General features: G+C 50.9%; 1 protein-coding gene across 4 annotated transcripts; it reads right to left on the bottom strand.

The window, feature by feature from the left end:
- Positions 1-2,157: 2,157 nt before the first annotated feature.
- On the bottom strand, positions 2,158-8,433 carry LOC147253932 (calcium homeostasis modulator protein 5-like). 4 transcript variants are annotated; one of them, XR_015118614.1, is made up of 3 exons: positions 6,515-7,980; positions 4,921-5,532; positions 2,158-2,710 (listed from the first exon to the last, which is right to left on the bottom strand). XR_015118614.1 is itself a non-coding variant. In XM_086219306.1 (3 exons), exons 2-3 carry the CDS (start codon positions 7,055-7,057, stop codon positions 5,143-5,145), a joined length of 933 nt encoding a protein of 310 aa, XP_086075432.1. In that variant the 5' UTR covers positions 7,058-7,095; positions 8,169-8,433; the 3' UTR covers positions 2,842-5,142. The 4 variants fall into 4 exon arrangements, 1 of the variants encoding a protein (XP_086075432.1); XR_015118612.1 differs by having other exon boundaries at positions 2,161-2,710; positions 3,640-5,532; XR_015118613.1 differs by lacking the exon at positions 2,158-2,710 and adding an exon at positions 2,814-3,745.
- Between the last annotated feature and the right edge of the window lie 2,683 nt (positions 8,434-11,116).

The raw sequence follows: 11,116 nt of genomic DNA, 5'->3' as shown, positions 1-11,116 counted from the left end.
CAGATGTAACTGGCAAGTCCCTCATGGCCCCCGGGGGGGGGGGGTCTTCAGGATCCGTCAGGTACTGAGATCCATCCTGTTGGGTCTGGTCACAAGTGCGGAGAGTGTTCAAGCGTCTCCTGTTGTCTGCTGTGATGGGATCTCACCTCCCCGTGAACACATGTGTTCACGTGTGGACACGTGTTCACGTGTGGACACATGTGGACACATGTGAACACATGTGAACACATGTGAACACATGCTCCGTGTTTACCCCCCGGCAGTTTGTGTTTCTTACAAATCGACACGCAAGTGTGTCACCTCTGCAGTGACACACTTGCGTGGCACTGTAGGTCGCCGAGGTCACACTTACACTCAGTCGGTCGTTGACATTGGAGCTCCTAAAGGAGCGACCACCTGGTGTTGGGGGTCTGGTGATGAAGCGAGGAGGGACCTGAGTTCTTGACTGAGCGCGTGAGAGCGCAGCTGGTGACATCACCGGATGCTTGTGTCGAACAAACCAACCACCAAGATGGTTACTGCAGCTGTAATAATCTCGCCATGCGCTTCTCACATGACCAGACGCTGCAACAATACGCCACCATTTGTGCACTATTCCCCCTTTGATGAGGCTCCTTCACTGTGGCTGAGGACACATTTGCATTCACACGAGTGAGACAGCATGTGGTCCAGACCACCTCAGAAAGTGGTTTCAGTGATCGTACCTCAGGACGCGGACCTGCTTAAGGCTGACCACTAGTGATCGGATCACTCAGGCTGGACCTTAATACCAGGTGAGCACAGGGCCTGTACCACCTGAGACTACACTGGAGTCGCCCAGGACCCTGGTCTAACTTGTAAGATGTGGATCAGAGAGCAACGTTGTCCAGAGAAGTGAGGGAGACTGGGCTAACAGTGCTGATGTTAGCAGATGTGGCGGTGGACAATCAATCATTAGTTTCAAATGACAAACACCTGGGACTTATCTTGACTATGTTGACTGCAAAAACCCTGCCAAGCTGAGTGTGACTCAGCGGAGTTTGTCGTCCTTGGCGGTGGGAGCAGGTGGAGCAGGTGTACACTGAATGACAGGTGGATTAACCAGGTCTTTTCAGCCAGCAGGAGACAGAATCTTGGATTGGACAGCAGGATGGATTGTGGATTACAGGCATCATGGTGGAGACTCGAGGGAGAGCCTGCTTTTGTTCCAGTCGTGAAGACAAAGCTCTGTTCTGTCACTCCATATGAACGCGACCTGTTCTGACTCAAGGCTCACACAGTCTCAAGCTAAATGTCCTGGTTTGTTCAAAACCACTTGACACCATTGATGTGCAGTTTGTCATGCCAGCGGATATTGATGACAACAAACAGTCACTCATGAGTGGAAGAGCTCACTTGGAGAGAAGTGATGGAGGTCATGCTAGCCTCTCAGACTTGGGCCCCTGACCAGCCTGTGCTGGCCCCTGACCAGCCTGTGCTGGCCCCTGACCAGTCTGTACTGGTGTGGTCAGTGTGGAGAGCCGCAGTGTGATTGGTCCCCATCGATGGCTGTGTGGTTGACAGTACCAGATGACTCGAGCGTCTCAGCCCCGCTGGTGCAGGATGTTCACCAGGCACAAACCCAGTGGGTGCAACGGGGCCAGCTTCTTCTACTGGCCTCCATTATTAATGGTGATTAATGTTCTGTCAGGACACCATGAAAGGTCCTGGGAAAAAATCACAGGGTGTTGTTGAAGTAAAACTGACTCATCGGTTTTTCCATTTAGACAAAATAAACTGGACGAAGTCCAGTATCAGGTCCTGCCAGCGGCTCTCAGGTTCTGTCTAAGGGTGTGGGATCTGGTGCCATGATGAGAGTTTTTATTCCTGCCAACCAGTCAAACAAGGAGGTGTTGTGACTCCAAGGAAGCTGGTGTACTGCCCCCCACTGGTTGCTCTGTGGTTGAGCAGCTCCGTCGGTCGTGTGTGTATTTGTGATGAACCGTAGACACCATGGAATTTATGTTGTTGCTAGACTGCTCAGCAGGAAGTCAATCAATCAGAAACCTTGGCTCCATCAGTTCCACCCTCAAGAGCTTTTTGAGGGATTACTGAATGACTTTGGAGGGATGAAAGATGCGAATGCTGTCTGCTGATGAGTAGCACAATGTTCGTTCATGACTCTGACGTCTGTCATGTTCGCTGAACCTCAGAATGTCCTGTCACTTCCTTTTGACGCTGTACTTTTCTAGACCCACGCTGAAGCCATCCTTTGGTTTAGGAAGCCAAAACAAAGGTCTGCCTCCTGTGAATGTTGTGTTGTGAGAGAAAATGAGTGAAAACCAGTGTTTTCTTATCGGAGGTTATTTGAAGGTAAGAACATTCAAGAGCGCACGTGTTTCTGAATTTGCTGGGTTCCATCCTTGTAGGATTGACTGTCAACGGCAACCTGAGGTACGGTCATTAGATTTATTAGGGTTTTTAAAAATTCAATTCCAGTTCATATCAGTCGTGCTGGTCCAGATCACTTAACTCTGGCTGTCCCCATCAGTGGCTTGGGAGGGACGTGTGGGTGACCTCTGACCCCGGGGGTCAGGTTGGTCAGGTTGTTTATGGATTCATGTTCCTCAGGGCTGTGCTGACGTCTCTCTCCACCTGGAGGTTCAGTTTCTATGAGGGATGTCTGCGTGTGACCAGGCCCCGGCCGAGAAAATGGAGGAGGAATGTGTCCTGAATCCTTTTCAGTCCAAAACTGGGAAGAAATGCAACAGCAATATGTTGTGAATGAAGCCAATTGTTTCAAAACAATAGATCACCACACACCCTGGAGGGGAGGACCACTGCATACCAAAGAGGGGAGCACCCTGAGTCAGTTACTGTGGTAACATGAACTGAAGTTTTCCACAACAAACTCCTGACACCCCTCCCTTCACCGACTCGGTTTGGGAATCTAATGATGCAAGGAGGGGGCAGGGTGGTGGTCTGTGGGGATGCGGACCCCTCCAGAATCTGAATGAGTCTAACTTTGAGTCAGCATGGCTGGACTTACAGTTTCTGTAGGAGCGAATGACAAACGGAAGGCAGAAGACTGGAACTGTGGAGTTCTTTGCATGCTTTTTGCACAAAAGTTTAATTTGTAACTTGTCTGCTAAATATAGTGCCGTACAAGTCCCAGCGATGTGGGCTGAAGTAGAACGTCTCAACAATAGAACACTGAAGTCAAACAAAGTGAAACCCACTTCAACATGCAGGAATACGGGAAGTGAGTGAGTCAGAGTGAAGGCTGGGTGAGAGCGGGGAGAACAACTCAAGTTCCCTCTGCCGTCCTTTCAAGAATCGTCCAACAGATTGCCGGGCGACAGGAGGAACTCTGAGAGAGCAACAGGAAACGGCAGATGCATCTTGTAAATGTTTACTGGATCCAGCAACAGAAACAGGCCTGAAATCCCCACGGAGGCACGTCAGAGTCACTTCTCGACTGACCGCATTGATGACGAACGAGGTTCGCTCATCGTCACTGCTGGAAATCTCACAGTCATGGTTGCGACTTTACTAAACTCAGTAAAGCTGCTGTCATGAGTGTGCTGCCAGTGGGTCAAACAAGCATGCAAGATGTAGAACAGGAGACTGACTTGAACATTCCATTGTGAAGGTGTCATGATGGAAGATGCAGAATTATACCTGAATGCCAGAGGAAACCCTTTGTTTCTCAGAGATTCCCACCAGTGGCCCTGCAGCGGCATGTCTGGGCTTCTCGCTCACGTTTCTGGATGTCTCGGGCGGAATGCTGACAGACCACATATTAGTCATCACAGTTAGCAAGACTGCGCAGGCACCAACACTCGGCTCATCCGGCTGGAACGAGGCGGGTCATGATCCGTATCACCACGTCAAACACAAAAGACACTTCATGTTTTGTTGCAGTTGAATGCAACCTGAGCAAGAGTCAGGATTTTAGAAATTCTGACATCCTGGGTTTCGTTTAACCAAACATCAAGTCAAGCTAAAGGTGTTTGATCAGTTATCATCTCGTGACCCACTGTCTAGGGAGAGCAGCTCTAGAACCGACTCACACCCAGCAATTCCAGCCGACAGATGGGAATGTTTGAAATATTTCATTAAAGCAGCCACTATGTAGTTTCGGTTGGTGTTGACTTTGTTGCCCCCTGTGGTGAAAAGAGGAAGTGTCTACCACAATGAAGACAGTATTTCTGCGCCAGCGTCAAGTCACACTCATGCTGAGCTGCAGCACGTTTAGTTTGCAGCAAACATGCAGTTATTATCAGATTTCTGACTCCAAGATGAATTGTTAACAGGATGATGGGGAAACGTGCAACTTTGCAGGCAATAAACTCGATGTAGCTGAGCTTGGTTGGCTCACGATGGTTTCCATCTAATCTGATTTCATGGAGAGTTTCAGAGCGCTGTGTTGGGTCTCGTTAGCGTCTCCCAGTCAGCAGGCCCCGTTCAGACTGCAGGCAAATCACATGCCTTTGAATCAGACTGATCTCAAGTCAGATCTTTTTTTGTCCAAATTTATTTGCAAGTGATGAGCGTAGTTTTGCCCAGACATCACCAACCTATCTGCGAGACACAGTTTTAATGCAGCCGGTGTAAAGGTTGCCATGGGCAACCTTCAGAGGAAGAGGAAACGTTGCGGTGGAGTGGCGATTTGATATTCTGCTGTGACCTGAGAACCTGCTGGTTTAAGCAGCGGTCTCATACCCTAGACTGAGATGCACCGCAGAAATCTGATTCAGAGTGACTTCAGAACACCTCAGCAGCTGGTCAGGATCAAAGTGCCGTCTGGGTACACCAATCACCTGATCTGGACTGGCAGTCTGAACAAGGCCACACAGGCACCAGGAAGGCCTCACAATCAGTTACAAAAATCCTCATCGCTGCTTTTCCTTCCTAACATGCACGTCTTAGTGCTGCACAAACAGTGACTTCAGCTGTTACCTTGGATGTCCTTGTCTGTAAAAGTGGACTTTAGTGGAGTGTTTCAACCTCACATAGGAAGACCTCAGTGCTGTCAGACGCACTGCTCCGACAGCGGGTTCAGTCACAACGACAGCACACGTGGTACAGAGGTAATGAGAACTCGTGTGCGTATAACAGTGGTGGAGCCCTTCTTCAGTGATGCAACAGTTTCACTGGTCACGCATGTCCCATCATGCTCCTCTAGCTGAGCTCCATTCCATGCTCCAGGTCCAAGACCGGTCTCTTCTCTGGAGTGAAGTCCCTGTCTGTCCTCTCCACGTAGCGCTGCAGTGTGCTGTAGTACTGCTCGCTCCTGGAGAAGGTGTAGAGGGCAGAGATCTCCTCCCAGGCCCTGTGGTTGGGGAATGGGAAGGCATCCGGGTCCTTGTTCTCAAAGAAGCTTTGCAGGTTTCTCTCAGCCAGTTTGGTGGCGTATTCCACGCTGAAGGCATCGAAGCGCTCTTTCTCCTTCTCCATGTAACGCTTCCAGAATGTGAGCTGCAGGAAGCTAACATTGGAGCGGCAGTTGGTGTAGCAGGTACCGAGGAGGCCCATGACGGCAGCGATGATGATGATGCACCAGCCCAGGATCTGCAGCCAGACAAGAACGGAAAGGACTGATTGATGGATAAGTCGACACCCACATTGATGGTGGCAGTTCAATCACACGGCAGCTGGCATAAAGAGATTTTTTAATGTAATCAAATTTTTTAATGCAAAGAATCTTTACGATGCAAAAGTGTCATGAGATCAAGATGTCTCTTCTACCTCTCTAGACCTTTATTGTGACACGTGTGCTAATTGATGAAATGCTGATAAATAAATTCAATTCCCATCAACAAAGTTGCATAAATATTTCAAGAAGACCAAGAGATTCAGTGGGAAACCCCGGTGAGCTCGCAAGAAGATTCTTTGTGCTGCGACGGACGCTCGAGCACTGACGATGATATCAGATAGGAGGGGTAAGGAGAAAGAGCAGCTGAGATCAGACACACCTGCCTGGAAGCGGGGCAGACGGACCTGCGCCGTTAACCCTTCCCACTTCTGGACGCCGCATGTTTCTCATCTGATGCTCATCTCTAGATTAGCGTTCAAATCAAACAGGCAGATTTGAGTTTGTTTTTGATTCATTTTGAATGTCAACGTTCTGAACCGAAGAGAAGGATAGCAAGTGGCTTCACGCGTTCAGTCACAGGTTTGGCTTCCCACTGCAGCATCTGTCAAAGTTCATGTGATGATGCAGCTTTCAGACTGTTCCAACATGACATGTGAGCGTTCACCATGACAACTGGGGTGAACCAACACCAGATGTGAGGAGTAGAAGTGATGTCGTCCTCACCCGAGGGGAGGGGCACACTCTTGTTGCAGCTGGTGACAATGATTATGTCATGAAACGGTAATGACAGCCAAGGTTACAGCCCAGCAGAAGCTATGGATTCATAGTTTCTCAAAGCAAAAAGTCTTTTTATTCTCAATAAAATAAATTCTGGTAGTTTGGTGCAACACTCGTGTTTAGTTTGTGAAGTGTCCTGAGCCTCCCTGCCCGGTTAGACGGAATAAAAACTCCCCTCACCTGAGACTGGGCTCTGAACATCAACAGCAGCTCCATGCGCTCATCACTGGACAGTTTGGACCTGTCACAGGGCACCCGGGCCAGCTCCTCGCGGCACTTCATGGTCTTGTTTTTACAGAACAGATCCACCACCAGGTTATCATCCAGACCGCTGACAGCACACTCATAGAAGGTTCCATTAAGCAGGGCCACAGAGAGCCACATTATAGGAGCCACACAAGCCCCAGTGAAGATGCTCATCAACACCCTGACGCAGCCCAAGCAGTTCCCACGAGGGCACAGTTTCATGGGATCGAGGCAGCAGCCGGTGTAAAGCCTCCACAGCCTGGTGCTGAAGAACAGACCCAGGACCAGCAGCACTGCAGCAGGGCCCAGCAGGAAAGTCAGTCCATAGGCAAAGTTCTGGTCATGGTTACAGGGGCACTGAAAAGAGACCATGGTGAAGATTCGCTCCCCGCCTATCGTCAGCAGAGCCATGAAACTGTAGCCAATCGTGGCTTTCTGGTTCATGAAGAATCGCAGCACAGTCTGGAAGTTATCCATGGTTTCAGCAGGGCGGTGAGGCACACACTCCCCCAGACCTCAAGAAGAAATGGAGAGACAGCAACAGAGTGAACACTTCAAGCGGTTGCCTGCAGCCATGTCTCGTGACCTGCCTTTACCAAGGAGACCAACAATTGCTGCCTGTGCCCCTCCCTTGGCTGCCTCTGTTTCCTCCAGACTCCTCCCTCAGCATGTGTGCTGCGCCCTCCTGCTCATTAACTCTTCATGCACCAGATCTGCTCCTCCTCCAACAGGAAGCTCCTGCTGTGCTGCCTCTCACAGGGAGGTGCAGCCCAAGAACCTACAGTACTGATCTGTGGAAGTTCTTTCTTCAGTGACTGTAATTCATAAGGAATTTTATCCGGTATCCTTTGTTTAACTGTCTTGGTCTTATTCTCATGAATGGTCTGTGAGAGCTAGAGCCAATCTGACTCTGGGCCCTGGCCCGGGTCTGGGAGTGAACCTGTCTTCAATGAGTCCTTTGTTAATCATATCTTTGTCGCTACAACGCCTCCCGATAGAGAAGATGACACGCAACGCCAGCGTCGTCTGTGTGAGTAGCTGTGTTCAGAGTACGTGAAGGTCACATCTGTCAGTACTATCCCAATGAGGTATAACTGACAGTGCCCAGCAGTACAAGTACGACTGTATAAGAGGGAAGGGGGTCAGATGTTCTGGGGGAGCTGAGTCGACCTCATCTCTCAGCCGCCCTTGTACTTCTGTTCCTTCTATCCTGTAAAGTGCCAGCTGTCTCTGAGTCTCCAGCCTGCCTCTCGTGCCTTGACGAATTCCTTCATCACACAAAGTTCCTCCACAGTCGTGAGGCAAACAGGAGCAGAAATCCTGCTGATCTGGTTCTGATGGTCGCCACTTTCTTGACAGTAAAATAGATGGAAGCACAGCCTGGAGCCTTATTGCTTTTAAAGTGGAGTATCAATCAAAATAAAAGTTCTATTAAATTGTTAAAGCAGCCAGATTCATGCGCCTGCCCTCACAACCCAACAACGCAATCCTGCATGTCAGCAGTAAAATGCTAAAGAAAAAGAACCAGGATGAAACAAGCAGAGTGAAGAAACATGCAAACAACAAATCCTGCAGAAGAAGAACGTACCACAGTGGAGGAGGCAGCACGCGCGGTCGGCAGCAGCGGCTCAGAGGGAAGCGAGATGAAATCACATCCTGTCGCGGTTTCTCTTCGTCTGAGTGATTCCCAGACCCTGAGTGCCTGCTCCAGGAAGTTGTTAAAGTGGAATCCATCATTATTTACTGGGAGCGTTCCAGCTGGATGCAGTCGGATCCCAGCATAGTAAACAGTTCAACACTGGAGAAGAACCACAGACCTACGTCCTACGACCTGAGACCTGAGACCTGTGGTCTAATGGGTCCTGAACAACGGGGGGGGGGGGGGGGGGGGGAACGCTAGAAAAACTACAGGAGCCAACAACATCATAAAACAGGATCATAAACAAACTGTGACCCCGGCATAGAAGTCTTCAAGAGCTCGTCTTAATGAACTGGGACGTTGAATGTGTGTGTGTGTGTGTGTGTGTGTGTGTGTGTGTGTGTGTGTGTGTGTGTGGGCTGCGACGGGTTTAATCGTGTATGCATGTGTTGTTTGCATGCAGGAAATGGTTGTGGTGTGTGACTCCTTCTCTTAGAAACTGAACACTGCATTCTTGTTACGTCTGACCACACTCACCCTCAGGCTCACACTCAGGCTCACACTCACACTCACACTCACACTCAGGCTCACACTCACACTCAGGCTCACTCTCACACTCAGGCTCACACTCACACTCAGGCTCACTCTCACACTCAGGCTCACTCTCACACTCAGGCTCACACTCAGGCTCACTCTCACACTCAGGCTCACTCTCACACTCAGGCTCACACTCAGGCTCACTCTCACACTCAGGCTCACTCTCACACTCAGGCTCACACTCACCCTCAGGCTCACACTCAGGCTCACACTCAGGCTCACTCTCACACTCAGGCTCACACTCAGGCTCACTCTCACACTCAGGCTCACTCTCACCCTCAGGCTCACACTCACACTCACGCTCACTCTCCCCCTCACGCTCACTCTCACCCTCAGGCTCACACTCAGGCTCACTCTCACACTCAGGCTCACTCTCACACTCAGGCTCACACTCACACTCAGGCTCACACTCAGGCTCACACTCACACTCAGGCTCACTCTCACACTCAGGCTCACACTCAGGCTCACTCTCACACTCAGGCTCACACTCACACTCAGGCTCACTCTCACACTCAGGCTCACACTCAGGCTCACTCTCACACTCAGGGGGGGGGGTAACGCTAGAAAAACTACAGGAGCCAACAACATCATAAAACAGGATCATAAACAAACTGTGACCCCGGCATAGAAGTCTTCAAGAGCTCGTCTTAATGAACTGGGACGTTGAATGTGTGTGTGTGTGTGTGTGTGTGTGTGTGTGTGTGTGTGTGTGTGTGTGTGTGTGTGTGTGTGTGTGGTGTGTGTGTGTGGGCTGCGACGGGTTTAATCGTGTATGCATGTGTTGTTTGCATGCAGGAAATGGTTGTGGTGTGTGACTCCTTCTCTTAGAAACTGAACACTGCATTCTTGTTACGTCTGACCACACTCACACTCAGGCTCACACTCAGGCTCACACTCACACTCACACTCAGGCTCACACTCACACTCAGGCTCACTCTCACACTCAGGCTCACACTCACACTCAGGCTCACTCTCACACTCAGGCTCACTCTCACACTCAGGCTCACACTCAGGCTCACTCTCACACTCAGGCTCACTCTCACACTCAGGCTCACTCTCACACTCAGGCTCACACTCAGGCTCACTCTCACACTCAGGCTCACTCTCACACTCAGGCTCACACTCAGGCTCACTCTCACACTCAGGCTCACTCTCACACTCAGGCTCACACTCAGGCTCACTCTCACACTCAGGCTCACACTCACCCTCAGGCTCACACTCAGGCTCACTCTCACACTCAGGCTCACTCTCACACTCAGGCTCACTCTCACCCTCAGGCTCACACTCACACTCACGCTCACTCTCCCCCTCACGCTCACTCTCACCCTCAGGCTCACACTCAGGCTCACTCTCACACTCAGGCTCACTCTCACACTCAGGCTCACACTCACACTCAGGCTCACACTCAGGCTCACACTCACACTCAGGCTCACTCTCACACTCAGGCTCACACTCAGGCTCACTCTCACACTCAGGCTCACACTCACACTCAGGCTCACTCTCACACTCAGGCTCACTCTCACACTCAGGCTCACACTCAGGCTCACTCTCACACTCAGGCTCACACTCAGGCTCACTCTCACCCTCAGGCTCACACTCAGGCTCACTCTCACACTCAGGCTCACTCTCACACTCAGGCTCACACTCAGGCTCACACTCAGGCTCACTCTCACACTCAGGCTCACACTCACCCTCAGGCTCACACTCAGGCTCACTCTCACACTCACGCTCACACTCAGGCTCACTCTCACACTCAGGCTCACTCTCACCCTCAGGCTCACACTCACTCTCACACTCAGGCTCACACTCAGGCTCACTCTCACACTCAGGCTCACTCTCACCCTCAGGCTCACACTCACACTCACGCTCACTCTCCCCCTCACGCTCACTCTCACCCTCAGGCTCACACTCAGGCTCACTCTCACACTCAGGCTCACTCTCACACTCACACTCAGGCTCACACTCACACTCAGGCTCACTCTCACACTCAGGCTCACACTCACACTCAGGCTCACTCTCACACTCAGGCTCACACTCAGGCTCACTCTCACACTCAGGCTCACACTCACACTCAGGCTCACTCTCACACTCAGGCTCACACTCAGGCTCACTCTCACACTCAGGCTCACACTCAGGCTCACTCTCACACTCAGGCTCACACTCAGGCTCACTCTCACACTCAGGCTCACTCTCACACTCAGGCTCACACTCAGGCTCACACTCAGGCTCACTCTCACACTCAGGCTCACACCCACCCTCAGGCTCACACTCAGGCTCACTCTCACACTCAGGCTCACACT

The sequence above is a fragment of the Aulostomus chinensis genome, chromosome 11 (genome assembly GCF_037954235.1).
Source record: "Aulostomus chinensis isolate RoL2024-O1b breed Wild chromosome 11, RoL_Achi_v1.0, whole genome shotgun sequence".
In the NCBI taxonomy this organism is placed as follows: domain Eukaryota; kingdom Metazoa; phylum Chordata; class Actinopteri; order Syngnathiformes; family Aulostomidae; genus Aulostomus; species Aulostomus chinensis.
This window is presented reverse-complemented; position numbering and strand designations above follow the sequence as displayed.

What these genes read in the sequence shown, in the direction of transcription:
- LOC147253932 (XM_086219306.1), bottom strand. Translation starts at nt 7,057, where the DNA reads ATGGATAACTTCCAGACTGTGCTGCGATTCTTCATGAACCAGAAAGCC. An exon ending in TGTTCAGAGCCCAGTCTCAG is followed by an intron (nt 5,533 to 6,514) that starts GTGAGGGGAGTT and finishes GTCTGGCTGCAG; the next exon opens with ATCCTGGGCTGGTGCATCAT.